Source organism: Delphinus delphis, chromosome 4, assembly GCF_949987515.2.
Source record: "Delphinus delphis chromosome 4, mDelDel1.2, whole genome shotgun sequence".
NCBI classification, from domain to species: domain Eukaryota; kingdom Metazoa; phylum Chordata; class Mammalia; order Artiodactyla; family Delphinidae; genus Delphinus; species Delphinus delphis.
The window spans coordinates 87097366-87113396 of NC_082686.1; the positions used below are offsets into that span (position 1 = coordinate 87097366).

At 42.9% G+C, this 16031-nt stretch overlaps 1 protein-coding gene across 1 annotated transcript in view; it reads right to left on the bottom strand.

The window, feature by feature from the left end:
• Positions 1-4823: 4823 nt before the first annotated feature.
• USP13 (ubiquitin specific peptidase 13) overlaps positions 4824-16031 on the bottom strand; it is a 121022-nt gene continuing 109814 nt past the window's right edge. Inside the window, exons 20-21 of the mRNA XM_060011089.1 lie at positions 9648-9732; positions 4824-7807 (exon numbers count right to left, since the gene is read on the bottom strand). Of these exons, the coding sequence (XP_059867072.1) occupies positions 7714-7807; positions 9648-9732 (179 nt within the window). The 3' untranslated portion in view covers positions 4824-7713. The remainder of the gene's footprint in view (positions 7808-9647; positions 9733-16031) is intronic.

A 16031-nucleotide genomic window follows, 5' to 3' on the forward strand; every position in this document is an offset into this window, starting at 1 on the left:
GGTCCGGGAGGATCCCACATGCCGCGGAGCGGCTGCGCCCGTCAGCCACGGCCGCTGAGCCTGCGCGTCCGGAGCTCCGTAACGGGAGAGGCCACAGCAGTGAGAGGCCCGCGTACCGCAAAAAAACAAAACAAAACAAAAAACAACCACTTAGATACCAACCACTCCCAATTTGATATCTACAGTCCAGACTTCTCAAAGTCCAGAGTTGGACATGTCCCACTTCCTACTCAACATCAGCCACGGAGGTCTAATAGGAGTTTCAAACTCAGCTTGCCCCAAACCGGACTCCTGACCATCCTTCCCCACCACCACTTGTAACCTCACCACACCCTCCTGCCTTAGTTGATTGCAACTACATTCAATTGCTCAGAACAAAAACTTCAAGGGCAGCCTTAGCTACTCTCATTCCCTCATACCCCACACATCCTATCCGTCAGGAGATTCTACTGGCCTTACGTTCAAATGTACCCAGAATCTGCCTGTCCGCACTACCCCCACTGCTACCCTCCATCCTTCTGAGCATCATCCTCTCCCCTTGCCTACCACAGTAGCCCCTACTTCTGTCCTTGCCCTCCTGTCATCTAAGCTAAACAAAGAACAATCTCCCTGAAACTTTGGTCAGAGCAGGTCATTGCTCTGCTCAAAACCCTGTAATGGCTCTCCATTCCACCCTAGAGTCAAGCCCTTCCAATGCCTCCCGGGCTCAGACGATCTGGCCCCCTCTCTCCTCCTCTCCCACCAGTCTCCCCCACTCCTCCCTCCCTCCCAACCACAGTGGTCCCCTTGCTGCTTCTCTGACATACCAGATACTTTCCCACTCCGGAGCTAGTGCTCCAGCTTGTCCCTCTGCCGAGCATATCCTTCCCTTAAACACGTTTGGATGACGCCTTCACCTCCTTCAAGTCTTCTTTCAAATCTCACCTCCCCATGATGCCTTCCCTGATCAGGCACTCCCCTGAGTACCTGATTTCGTACCTCAACCCGCACCTCCACCACTGATCTACATCTTCTTTTCTCCATAGAACTCAACAGCTTTTAACATATCATTTACTTATTTCCTGTGTTTAGTATCTGCCTCTCCCTGGTAGAAAATTAACTCAGCAAGGGCAGAGAGACCCATATCTACTTTGTTTACTGATACATAAGAAAAACAATGCCTAGCACATAGATGTTTAGTAGTTATTGAATGATGAACCGTGCTATACAGATGAACAAAATAAATTTGCTTAATGGAATTATCTCCAGAAAAATACTTTTGAAAAAAAAAGTCATCAATGTTGGTATAATTGATTATTTTTAAAAAATTGTTTTAGACTGAAACAATGGGTCAAAACCTCCGCAGAGTCAAAACGCTATATGGGTTAAAATGATGACATAAAATACCACAGTAAAAATATCCTGTGTCCACCAGACTGTCAGATGCTTTACATAACTCATCACAAGTATTTATTCTGCCCACTGAACAGATGAGAAGACTGAGTCTCAGGATATTAAGTGCTTACCAAAGTCACACAGCTAGTCTGGGCTGGGAACAGGTATTTGAACTTGTCTATATGCTTCTACCTTGGCCATTATCCCACCCTGCCTCCTTACCTCAATGAAAGTAGATTTTTAAATAATTGCTTGCATGGGGATGAGAATTACTCACCATTTTCCTGTTAAATTTCTCCACTGTGACTGAAGTTTGCCACTGACGACGTTTGAAAAGCTGGACCATGAGTTCAAACGGCACATACACACACTGGTAAACTCTCCCACTGGACACGACGGGATACATCAAGTGAATGTAAACAGCAGCTGGCTTGCAAACACTGGCCTAGAAGTTTACAATTCTCTGAATGGAAAACAACCCCTCACTATCCCCCCATCATTTCCTTCTCCTCTTACTCCCTCACCAAAACAGATGGCACAACACTGATGTCAGTCACTTCACTTGGATTTTTAAAAATACATTATTGGTTCATTCTTTTAAAAGTTTTAAGCACTGAATAAACATATTTTAAGTGGTAATTAGCCTATATGGTAAGCAAAATAAGCCCCCCCCCCCCCCACCGCCCAAAGACATCCACATCCTAATCACCTTACATGCCAAAAGGAACACTGCGGCTATGAGTAAGTTAAGGATCCTGAGATGGGAAGATTATTCTGGACCATCTGGGTGAACCCAATGTAATCCCGAGGGTCTCTGTAAAAAAGAGGCAGGAGAGCCAGTAAAGGAGATGTGCCAATGGAAGCAGACACCGGAGTGACGCCAATGCTCTCAGGAGGTCATGAGCCAAGGAATGCCAACAGCTTCCCAAAACTGGAAGAAGGAAGGAATGGATTTTCTCCTACGGCTTCCCTGCCAACACCTTGCTTTTAGCCCTGTGAGACCCATTTCCAGACCTCTGACCTAATAAATGTATTGTTTTAAGCCACTCAGTTTGTGGTAATTTGTTTACAGCAGCAATAGGAAACTCATTACAGCCTAGAAACACAATGTCATAAAAATGCTGAAATCCCTTGATGCAACTAGTGTTGACTTTGCTTATATCTGCATTAAGGAAGCCACCAGCAAACTGAGAGCCAGGGAACCACAGAAAGGTCTCACAATCGATTCCAATATTCAACTTGGCACCCAGTAGAGAAAGACAGCAGACTCCCACCTACCCTGCCCCTCCCTCCTTCACAGAGTTAACATCGTGCCATCGACGATATTCCACTACTGATGGGACCTGGCAGCCTCGGGGCCACACAAAGAAACCCTGAAAAGAAATAAAATTAGTCACTGTCTCAAGTTACCTGTTCCACTGATGGATAAGAACCTGCAAAAGGCAGAATCGGTTTACGTGGCATTTTGCAAAAGAAAAAAAAAAAAGAGAGAGAGCCATAAAGGGACCTCAGATTGTGAGAATAGCTTTTAATTTTAAAACAATTGAAGCAATAAATCATCCATCTCTCTTTCCATCACAGGCAAATAGTCTCCCAAAACATTTGAGATATTTTAAACGACAACTGTGATTAGTGCAAAATAAACACAAACTCTTTCAGGCGCCAACATCAAAACCTGCCAAGCAGACAGGCGCGGGCCACAGGATCAGCCTCAGCTGAGGCCAGGAGGAGCGGCCAGATTTCCAACACACCCAGCTCTGAACAGACAAAACAATACCGGGGGAGGAGAAACCACAAGAGAATGTTGCCCAAAGTGAAACAAATCTGCCCAACACCCTCAGGTGGCTAACATCCTTGGCACCTGGAAGATGCTTGAAAAATAAATGCAGAGTTGGCAGCTTCTAGACAAAGCTGAAGAAACAGGGTTTGGGCTCGTTGGCTTTTGGTTTTTAATTGGGGTCTTATATATATATTGGTTCTTATGCAGAAAAATCTGCTTTCTGGAAGACATTCTGTGCCTCACATTGCTCCCGACTCCAAAAAAAATGTTTGTGCTGCTTCTGTCTGTCTGGATGCTTTGCAGACCCCCCCCTTCCACACCTACGGCACCTCGCTGCCTCCTCACGTCACCTGGTTTGGAGAGCACTGTCCAACAGAAGTACAACTCGTGTCTAATTTCAATTTGTTTGGTAGCCACGTTAAAAAGAGATCAAAAGGAATAAGTGAAACTTTAATATCATCTTACTTGATGTATCTAAAATATGGTCATCTTAGCATATAATCAATATAAAATATTGATGCAATATTTTACATTCCCTTTTATTGGTACCAAGCCTTCCAAATCTGGCGTGCATTTCCTGTGTACAGCACAACCTCAATGTGCACAAGCCACATTTCCGGAGGTCATTAGCCACATGTGGCCATGGACAACTGTACTGAACAGCACAGGTCTAGAGAATTATGACACAAACTCTTTCAGGATGATTTACTGAGTAGGGAATCTCCATGGCACTGTGTGGACGATCTTATACATCAACTTAAGGGTACAGAATCTTGTTCTGTAACCTAGGATTTTTGACCTTAGGTGAAGGATAGAATCACATTTTATCTAATCCTATCCCCCTATCCTGTCCCCAACACTGGCCATCTCCCCATTGACGGCCCACACGGATGATGTCATTTAGCAACAGTGATGCCTACCAGATGAAAAGACATCCTTTCTGTGGTAGAAAAACTTATTTGAGGATCATAGCTATGACTCAACTAGAATAAGATAATACTCCAGAAAGGTTACAGAGTTAGTGGAAGGTAGTTCTGAGGTTTGTCAGGGCAGGTGGTGTTTTAAATAGATTTTTCATTTTTGAGGAAGATGGTAACAAAGTACCTTACCAACTGGGAAGTGGAGAGTTTCAGGAGTGGGAGAAAAAAATGGGATAATCACCAAAGAAAGTAATTCCCCAAGAAATTGGGAGTAGAAGTTGGGGTGGCAAACACTAAAAACGAGGCAGGTTCTAAAGTGGGGTGCGAAAGCTGTAACAAACCAGAACCATAACATCGAACCTCTATGTGATCCCTCGCGTCTTACATGTCTGACCAAGGTAGTAACTGCAGGAAAATAAAAATAGAACCGAATGCTAGAGCAGAAAGCGACTTCTGAGCTTATCTGGTCTAACCCACTCATTTTAAGGAAAAAGGCCTAGAGAGGTAAAGCGACTCGGCCCCACCACACTTAGAAGTGGAGTCGGGCTACAAATGCAGGTGCTCGCACTATGAATTGCAGGTAAGGCTCCATCCAGTTCAGGTCAAGGGAAAAAACAATGTTGGGAGTAGCAGGCTCAAGCTACGCCCTACAGCCCACGGTGAACACGGGGCAATGGCAAGCACATTCTCTTGTAGGTGGGAGAAAACAGCAAGTCAATTCAGAACATTAAAGCAATGTTGACATAAAATGGCATTAAAACATGACTCTTCTTTAATAGTCCTTCCCCCATACTTTTTCTCCCCTTGGAAAAAAACATCCCAATCTGAACCAAACTGGATTTCCGATTAGTTGTGTGGGCATTTAGATCAATTGACAAAACAAAAACTTTGATACGCTGTATCTTCCAAAGACACATTCATCAGGATTCTGCACACACGGATATCAAAAGATATTTACAGGAAGAAAGTGCTCTCTTTCACACATACACCCACGCAGTGAGAATTTTCACAATTACACCACCACACCTCACACAGAAGACGCCTAACAGGCTGATGAGCAGTTGACAAAATACACACATTATTCCAGTTTTTAGTCATAAATAATCTCGACATACGTGTGTAAAATTAAGCAGTATATTCCACACTCTGATTCCAGGGAAGCCTGCCTTGAATATATTAAGATATACATACAAATACATTTATAAGCATGAAAGAAAACCAATATTTGCTCCAGTTTTCCCAACTCTCAATCTGAAATAAAGAACAGCACATATACAAAACTTTGCCTTGTAGAAATAGCCCTTTGTCTTGTGAGGAGAAAAAAAAGGCAGCCATATTCCACTTTCTTACGATAGGTTTAGGTATCAAAAGGGCTAAATTTCTTTTTCTGCTTAATGAATTAAGTAATGTGGAGCCTGCAATCTTATATACTGACTTTACACCGTTCACTTTGTAAGATTTTATTATAAAATTTTTTAATTTGCTCAAAATACACATGCCAACTTTGTCCACATTTCAATCCAAAGCCCCAATCCCCCTCCCACCCCCAGAAAAGGCCTTCCCTTTGTAACAGCGGTGAAAAGAAGTCACTTTTGATGTGTGTTTGGAGTCACTATTCTATGGTACTACAGCCCTAAGGAAACGGGACTCCGTAAGGCTGCTTAGCATGGGGGTTTCTGCAGGAATCAGGGACTCGTGTCACCGAGCGGGGCTGCTTTGAGGTGTCCAAGACAATGTGAAAAGGTGACACCAGTGGGCAGAGTTTAGTAGAGATTTACTGCCCCATGAGCTCCCTCCTTCTGCCAATCTCATTTGTTCCCGAACTGAAGAAAACGTCAGAGGAGAGACGAGAGGAAGCATGCTCTACTAGGGCCCACCCACTGGGCACACCACCTGCTGCTCTTCAAATGGTCAGCGATCAGATCTCTCCAGGTCCACAAAGCACAGTCGGAAAGAGAGGGCAGGGGGTCATCACACCACTGTGCACATAAGGAAAGATGAGGGACTTGCCCAGCTACGGGCCGCACCCAGGTCCACGGGCCACAGGCCTCGGGCTCTGCATCCCTTGCTCACGTCTCCTGTGAGAAGGGCCCCAATCATAACCAGAACCCTGATTGTTCATAACTCACATGTCATAATCCAACTTCCAGACTTCACAGAATTGTGGAATTCTGTGCTATATTTCACCCAGTTGGTTCTACTTTATTTTCCTACAGTCTCCAGGAAGATCCTTTCTACCAATCAAATGCATATTAAGCAGACAGCAATAAGTCCTTTTTTATTTGACTGAATAATCTGAAATAGAAATTCCAGAGACCCTAGCATTTGGTACAGAGCAGTAGGAAAATTACAGAGCACTATCGTTCCACTTTTTCATCACATCTGAAACTCTGATTTAATCCCAGGTTGCAACTAAAATGCTGAAACACCGAAACGGAAACGATGGTCTTTCATTATGTCATATAGTTTCTTTGCACCTGAAACCCTTAAACTGCTGAGGATCACACTGTTGGTCACAGCAGATAAGCAGTGAAGGTAAGTCAGGAGGTGATTAGCCAACAAAGGGCAGAGATGAGACTCTGGCCCCAGAACACATAGAAATGAAGACAAGCAAAGAGCTGGGGATGAGAAAATTACAGACAAATTTGGGGCACTTAACATGATTCCAGCGAGTTGTCATGTGTCATGGTAAGAAGAGATCAGCTATTTTAACTAACAGTACACATGACTATGCCTCGGGGGAAGGGCTGCTGAGAAACAGAATTCATCTACCTTTGGCAAAGAACAACACTGTGCTGCTGGGGGCATCTGCGTTCACACGACCAAATGTCACAAACCCAACTGAATTCTGGACAGCACTGAAAGGGACGCCTTTTGACGCCTGAAAATCTAAGCGGGGAACTAATTTTTTAAACTGTTCCTGAGTTAGAGTTTCTTTAAAATATTGACTTGCTTTTTCCAGCTATGCTTACTATCAACTATTTTAACCTTTAAAAACCAACCCGTCACAGATTTTCTAGTTGACTATAAAGGTCTCACACTCTCAGTCGCATTCTCACACACATTCACACACTCGTATTATGAATTTTGATATGATTAAATTAAAAATATCTTTCATTATAGATGTTCTAATCTACTCTACATGGAGAGGTCAGAAATCATTGTGTGTCATGAAAAAAACTTATGTCACAAATAAAGCCCAGCCCAGTTACTGATTTTCGATATGAAACGAAAGTGGGCTTTTTGTTTACGGTGGGTAGGCGACACGACTGGCCCCATTACTTGGTTCCTCTGGAGGCCACTACCGCCGACCCCCAAAGCAGAACAGAGGATTGGCGGCACTTCCTGCTGTTGATGCACCAGTGGCAGATCCCCCACCAGCAACAGGAATACTTTTTTTTTATAACCATCCTCTTCTTAAACATTTATAAAAAGAAAAATTATCTACAGTAGTGTATCATCACTAATAGAAATTTCCTCCCGGTTCTGCTTCAGAAGGCGTCAAATGATGTTCTTTAAATAAACTATAAATACCCCATGTACTCCCTCATGTCTGGCTGTCCCAACTTCTTACTTTTTTTTTTTTTGGCAAATTAAAAAGGTATATGGCTTCTTCTCGCCAATTTGTACGTCTGAGGTTTAGCTTGGTATCCTGCGGTAAAAGTACATGTAGCCCAGGTCTTTAGGGGGCCTTTCTGAGGCACAAACTTTGTGGTCATTGTAGATCACCCATCTGAAAACAAAAGACAGAAGCATTTGATGGATTTAAGTCAGTTCCAGGAAACTTTGCAAGAGAAAGTTACTGCACCATACTTAAACTAATCAAGATGGTTTAAGATAAACCAAACTCAAGTCTGTTGTATAAAAAGAAACAGAATGCTGGTGGGAAATTACAACTGCTTTTTTATTCTCAAGTTCAATCAAAAAGTAGTTCCTAAGGAGCCTCCAAACATTTCCACTTGTAGAAATCCATAGATGGCCTCAGAACTTCAGTCAAAGAAGTATGTGTTTTTTTCAGCCTTAGGTATAAAACTAGCTAAAAATCAGGGCTTCCCTGGTGGCGCAGTGGTTGAGAGTCCGCCTGCCGATGCAGGGGACACGGGTTCGTGCCCCAGTCCGGGAAGATCCCACATGCCACGGAGCGGCTGGGCCCGTGAGCCATGGCCGCTGGGCCTGCGCGTCCGGAGCCTGTGCTCCGCAACGGGAGAGGCCACAACAGTGAGAGGCCCGCGTACCGCAAAAAAAAAAAAAAACAACTAGCTAAAAATCAGAAGTAAATAGACATGCAGTGAACTATTATACAACTATTAAAATATCTTTGAAGAATATCTGGTAAAGTAAGAAAATAATCACAATATAATATGAAGTGGGAGAAAGCAGGTTACAAAATTGTACGTACTGTGTACAAACTTTAAGCTTTTAGAAAAGTTGTAAATACAGACATACACATACCCTCTCTCCCAGTGAAAACAATGAAACAAAGGGAAATGTATCAAAATACAGACAATGGTTTTCTCTAGGCTTCCAAATAACACATTCTCTGTATGTTTTTGTATTTTACAAATTCCTTATAATGAATTTCATGGCTTTTTAAATTATAATTAAGCTATTTTTCTTAAGAAAAGTATTTTTAAAAGAGCTATCATGCTTGGTAATAAAAAGGATTCACTATAAATCAAGTTCCTGTGCTCAACTATTTTATTAATCAAGTTGAGAAGACAAGACTAAAAGACACACCAAAAAGGAACACAGTGGATTCCTGACTGGGAACCAGTCACTCCTGCAGTACAAGGTCAATGTCCTACCAGGAGAGGGCAAGGTTACGTGTTTCTCCAGTGTCCATGTGGCCCAAGCACTGCCTCAAGCAGGGGTGCTGACCCACAGGCCAGGCCACTCAGTGGGAACTCAAGGAAGGGAAACCAGTGGGGCCCATGGGGATCCAGCCCCAGAAGAAGGTTCTGAAGAGAGCAGCGGCCTTACACCCCCCCAACTGTCTCATTCCTAGCTCACCACACACGTAACAATTCTTAAGAAGCCAAAGCTACAATAGGGCAAACACTGGGTGTTGGAGTTACCAGATAAAACACAGGATACCCAGTCAAGTTTGAATCTCACATAAGCAACAAATACTTTTTTAATACAAGTATGTCCCATGCAACAGCTGAGACATATTTATACTAAAAAGTTATTCATTATCTGAAATTCAAACATAATAGGGCATCCTGGTTTTCTTGTTTTGTTTCGTTTTGTTGGCTAAACCTGGCAACCCTGGGGAGGTTCCAAATATGGACACACATTCTGCTGCGGGATGCGTCTTTACTTTGGGAGGTCCCCTTGCTATGACAGTGAAGAGTGACGCTGAATACTAGCTCTGACATAGCTGCAAACATCAAGCTATTTAGCCTGTCTGAGCCTTAGTGCCCTGATGTGTAAAATGGCTTTAAGAGTCTATCCCTACAAGACCATTATGAAAACCAAATGAGATAACATATGAAACACCTAGTGGAGTGCCTGGTACATAGCAGGTCCTCAATAAAACATAGATATTAGTTTACCTTCTCAAAAAGACTCACCTTCCTTCCTTTTTGATGTGACAAACGTAGTGTCCACTCATGGTAGATGTCCCCATGTGACTGATGAACGCAAATAATTCATACACTATGAAAGAGGAAACAACTCAGTTACAAGGCAGCATTTCTAGAAATCAACAGCACTTCTGACCAGAATTTAAAGCCAACGAGAGTGTAATCCAGCAACTGTTCAGAATGAAAGTCTATTTACTTACTACGTTGAGAACACACCCACCTACCCAAAGGGACAGCAACTTCAACCTGCAAATTCATAACAAAGCAGGACATGAACTTTACAGCTGACCTTAAGCTCCTATCTGAAAGGGGATTAAAAGTCCCACAGCCCAGTCTGGTGGCAAGCTCACAGGTCTCAAAGGGTAGTCCCGGCTCCACCACTTCCAAGCGGCATGAGGGTGGAGAAGTTGTTTCATCTCCCGGAGCCCATTTCTTCACAGAAATGAAAAATCCACCCACTTCACAAGGTTGTATGAGGCTTAAATGAGCAATTCAGACTAAAATACCACACAAATGTCAGGATTAGGAGGAAGACAGCAGATAGGTGTTATCATTTGTAGAAAGGGATAATGCTCAGAAATGCGTCTTGTGATTTCTGACTGGCTCATGATTATAACCTCCATGGGACCAAAATTCAGGCTTCATGCCTTCTGAACAAGGAGATATATAGCCTCCTGGAGCTTAAGATGGATGTTTATTCTCTAACAAGTATCTGCTGTCATCTTGCACAGCACATGCTGTACCAAATCCAGGGTGAAGGAATTTCAGCTCATTCCCCCACCCACCGCCCCCCAGCCAATCCTAGGCCTGCACAACACCGGCAAAGTGGCTTCCACAGACTGGCACCAGTGCAACTCCGCAAACTGCTGCAGACTACGACGAGACAGGTACAGAAACTGAGTTAGCGTTTACAGACTCTTATAATAATTTGAGAGGAATATTCATGTCTGTTGAATCTAATTAAGGAAAAAAATGGGCTTGCATATTCATTGTTTTTGGTACTCAAGTTCTGTTGTGTTTTACAAGTGTACTGGTTCTGGACAGACCCTTTTCCTCGCTCCTCCCTCTCTCATTCTTTCTCTCTCTTGCCGTTCACCAATGCTCATCCACATATTCAGCTGTGAATCCCCAGTCCTCATCTTAGCCTTCGGCGCATCACATACTATGGACCACTTCTCCTCCTTCCCCAAACATCTGCCCCCAGGACATGGCTGTCTTTTTTGTTTTCCAGGTGCCTCACTGGCTTCTCCTCTTCTCCTGACTTTTAAACATTGGTGACCTGGGGCTCTGACCTCAAGCCTTTCTTCCCTCTCTCTATCTTCTCTCTCTCTCTCTCTCTCTCTCTCTCTCTCTCTCTCTATCTTCTCTCTCTCTCACGCACGCACGCAAACACACACACACACACACACACACACACACACACACACACACACACACACACACACACACACACACACACACACACACACCCCCTGTACATTCTCATCCTCTCTCTGCCACCTCCCCTACCCCTTCCCTCTCTGGTTGATCTCATCCAGTCTCATGGCATTAAATGGAATTATGTTCTTAATTTCATTTCCAGAATGTTCACTGCTAACGTACAGAACTACAATTGAATTTTGTATATTGGTCTTGTTTCCTGCAACCTTTCTGAATCCATTTATTAGTTCTAATCATTTTTAAAGTAGATTCCTTAGGATTTTCTATATACAAGACCATGTCATCTGCAAACAGAATTAGTTTTACTTCTTCCTTGCTTATCTGGATGTCTTTTATTTCTTTTTCTTGCTTAACTGCCATGGCTAGTACCTCTTTCACAATGTTAAATAGATGTGGCAAGAGTGGACATCCTTGTCTTGTTCCTGCTCTTAGGGGAAAAGCACTCAGTCTTCACCATGAAGCATGATGTGAGCTGTGGTTTTTTGGTAGGTACCATTTATTAGGTTGAGGAAGTTCCCTTTCATTCCCAGTTTGTTGAGCATTCTCTCCTCAGCTTTATCCATCTCAATTCTCCCAGTAACTCAGGACAAAATCTGGACTCCTCTCTCCCACTGTTTACACACATCCAATGCATCAGCAAATCCTCCAAAAATATATCCAGCATTTCCTTCAAAATATATGCAGAATCCAACGACTTCCTACCACCTCCACTAGTAAGCCCCAATCCAAGTTACCATCATCTCTTGTCTGAATTATTACAATAGCCTCCCCTCCTAACGGGGCTCCCTGCTTCCTCCCTTACCCCTACCAACCACTCTCAGTATGGCTGCAAATCTCACTCTAACAATGACCTATGAGGTCCCCCCACCTCCTTCCACTCTCCCCCTCCACTCCAGCTCCTCCGGCCTCCTGGGTTCTCCTCAAACACACCGGCTACTCCTCTCACTGACAGAGAGGGCTTCAAGCCCCACACCTACGGTCCCTCTATCTGAAACTCTTCTTTCAGATGCCACGTGATCCAGTCCTCACTTCATCGAGGTCTCAGATCAAATGTCATCTCAGAGAGGCCTTCCTTATAAATAGCAACTCCTCCCTCCTTCCACCCCACCCTCACCCCAACCTTGTTTTACTGTTGTCCACAGAGCTCAAAATAACACCATATCACATACTTGTGTATTTACTTACTGTCTATTTCCTTTTATCCCAGGCTAGAACATAGCTCCATAAGGATGAGAAGTTTGTTTGGGATTTTTTGGGGTTTTTTTTTTTTTTTAGTTTTATAAACTCACCAAATATATATATTTTTAATTTCATTTGTCTGTTTTGTTTACTGGAATATTCCAGACACAGAGAACAGTGCTCAGCATGCATTAGGCATGGCTCCCTTCACCCCATGTCCTCACTTGTTTTTCTATCTTTTCATATTGTATACATTTTTATAAACCCCCTACCAAAGTATAAATTGGGGTATAAATTAGTGAAATAATTATTTTAAAAAGAAATGAATCAGAGGGGATTGCCTTTCCCATCCTTAACTAAGTTTTTGTCACTAGCTATCACATCAGCTGAAAACCCCAACACACACACACCGGAAAAAAAAAAAAAAAAAAAATCACAGGTTTGAAACAGAAACCAGGCAAAAACAGTTGTGAATGACAATCATTTTGCCTGGCACTTAGAGATCCAGGGACCCTACCCTTGTCGGCCCTCCCCAGTGTTCCCCATCACTAAGAACCCATCCCCACCCTAGTAAACAAGAGAGAGTGTAGGCTGAGACTTTTTCATGTTCCTAGACCCTGGTTGGTTTTTAAAGCTCTCTAGGAATAATTTTATATCAAATTCCAAATCTTCAATTTGAGAGATACGGGGCTGGTCTCCCACAAGGTGGCTGCCCTCTTAGAATTTTCATGGAATGAAGAGAGTATGTGATCCTCCGAAGAAGGCTTTTCCCTCACAAGAAACTGTCCCCCAAAACAATGCCTTAAATAACTGAACAGAGTATTTAATGAGCACTTCTCACCATAAGCCAGGGTCATTTCAGTGAAACATTGCTCAGATACCAACAAGCCAACATGTTAACAAAATAGACAGACATAGAGAAAAGAACAAATCCATACACTCCAACACACCCAAACATGTCATTAAGCCCCCAAAGGCATTTCCCCCTCTTTAGTTAAAAGCAATTAATTCACGTGTATACTCAAAATCATAAAAATAAAGAAAAAAATATTAGCATAAATCTTAGTCCTGTAATTAAAATTAACTGTGTTTATCAATAGAAGCGACCGCTCCATGCATTATTCAAGCCCTCCTGCTAGGAACCAACAGCAAAAGAGAATCTCGATAAATCTGCAAAAATTCAACAGGTGAGAAATCTCAGTTTATCTTTGTTTCCAAAGAGAAAGTCAAGGTGAATAAACCAGACAGGGAAGCCACTTGCTGATTCTTCTCCTTGTTCCCAGAGGTCTCCCTCCAAAAATAGCATCACCACACTCTCAAAAAGTACAGAGACCCCTTTTTATATAGCTAGAAAAGGCATTTTTAAGCAAGGTGAAATCAGTTCAAAACTGTTGACTTGTAACCGAGCAGGACTCTATGGGGCCTTCCCGGGACAGACCCCTCCCCATATCCTCTGCTTTAGCTACTCTCTGTACCTAGACAACAGTATTTGATGCACATTTCCTGAGTTGTTTTACAGATGTGAAAACTCCGCACCAAATGGAAGATGTTCACTACTTGATGATCATGAGTACATGGCCCCCAGGCCTACTGGAGCCTGAGGATTGATAATGTCAACCCCTGTGACACCACCCTGTTGCCTCACCATCAGCCAATCAGAGAACTGTGCACAGGCTGATCACATAACCTGCGACACACCTACCTCACCTGGCTTTTAAAACTGCTTTGCTGAGGGTTTCCCTGGTGGCGCAGTGGTTGAGGGTTGGCCTGCCGATGCAGGGGACGCGGGTTCGTGCCCCGGTCCGGGAAGATTCCACATGCCGCGGAGCGGCTGGGCCCGTGAGCCATGGCCGCTGAGCCTGCGCATCCGGAGCCTGTGCTCCACAACGGGAGAGGCCACAACAGTGAGAGGCCCACGTACAGCAAAAAAAAAAAAAAAAAAAAAAAAAAAAAAAAAAAAAAAATGCTTTGCCGAAACCTGTGGGGGGAGCTCGGGGTATTTTTTGAGCATGAGCAACCCGTTCCCTTGCATGGCCCTGCGATAAACCTTTCTCTGCTCCAAACTCTGATGTCTCGGTTTGTTTGGTCTCACTGCGCGTCGGGCAAAAGAACTTGCGCTAACAGACTTTAAACAGGGAAGCTTTCAAAGTACCCGGAAGAACTGCACAAAACTGCCTAAACCACTTTGGCCAACAGAGTCCCTCTAATGAGCCAGAATTAAACTGTCTGAAACTAGCATCCCCACTTCCCTCTCCCAACAAATCCCATCCTTTTCTGAACTTAGGAACATGTTCACAACCTTTCTAATACGAAGAATTTTTTAACATCAAAATTTTACCACCTCCACCCAACATAATAAGGGATTGAACTTGATTTTATTCTTTGAGAAAGCACTGTCAGAAAAATGATATGCAAACTTGGAAAGCAGAAGGGGTAGGCAGAATGCCCTTTCGTATCATGTGGAGGAAAGGCCACCCAAGGATGGTCTAGGGTAGGGACTGGCATACGATGCCCCATAGGCCAAATCCAGCTCACAGCCTGTTTTTGTGCTGCCCAGAAGAAAGGGGGAAAGAAGGGGGACAAAAATATGAGACGACAAGTGTATGGCCCGTGAAGCCTGAAACATTTACTATCTGGACCTTCAGAGAAAAAATGTGCTGGCCCCTGGTCTAGGGGAATGAACTTAGTTCATCTCACTACTTACTACTGATTAAAGAAAGCTTCCAAACTTAGTGAAGTTACTTGTTAAGTTGTAGATTTTTGTCTGGGAAAGATATCAAAAAATTCTCTCCAGTGGAATATATATAGACATACCTCAGAGAGATTGTGAGCTCTGTTCCAGACCACCACAATGAAGCAAATATCAAAATAAAGCGAGTCCCATGAAGTTTTTTGGTTTCCCAGTGCATATAAATAAAAGCTATGTTACACTATACTGTAGCCTCTTAGGTATGCAATAGCATTATGTCTAAAAAAGCAATGTACATATCTTAATTTAAAAATATTTTAAGGCTAAAAATGCTAACCATCATCTGAGCCTTCAGCAAGTTGTAATCTTTTTGCTGGTGGAGGGTCTGAAATATTGCGAGAATGACCGAAATGTGACACAGAGATACTAAGTGAGCAAATGCTGTTGGAAACATGGCGCCAACAGTCTTGCTTGACGCATCGTTGCCATAAGCCTTCACTTTGTAAAAAACACAATGTCTCTGAAGCACAACAAAGCGAAGCACAATAAAACGAGGTCCACCTGTGTGTATGTTGCCTCCCATTTCAGTTCTACAAGGATCAAGCCAACAGCCACTGCAGATGCCCCCTCCAAAGTTTTCTTAGAACACTGATCTGCTTTTGGTAACAGACTATAAACTTTCTTTATCTGTTAAGTAATCTGTTGTAACTTTCTGTATTTGCCTTTAAAATCTTTTACTGTCTCTTTGATTCAATGAATAGATATTGTTTCACAGTGACCTATGATCCTATGTGACCAAGTGTTTTAAAACCATTTGCTATCTTTGACAAAATTTCCCGAGTCAAATTCTAAATGAAACTCTTTTGACCTCTAGCTAACTTTGGGATGCTTCCAAGGGCCCTTGAAACAACCCAAAGAGTTGTTTCAACTCTTTGTTTATTAGACTTATTTGGTATGTTAAATTACATGGGAAACATTGTCAAATAAGCGGTGATAAACCTTCTTAGGTTATATTATATGGGTAGATGTCATTAATATAGATATTCCAAAAATTATATGGAATT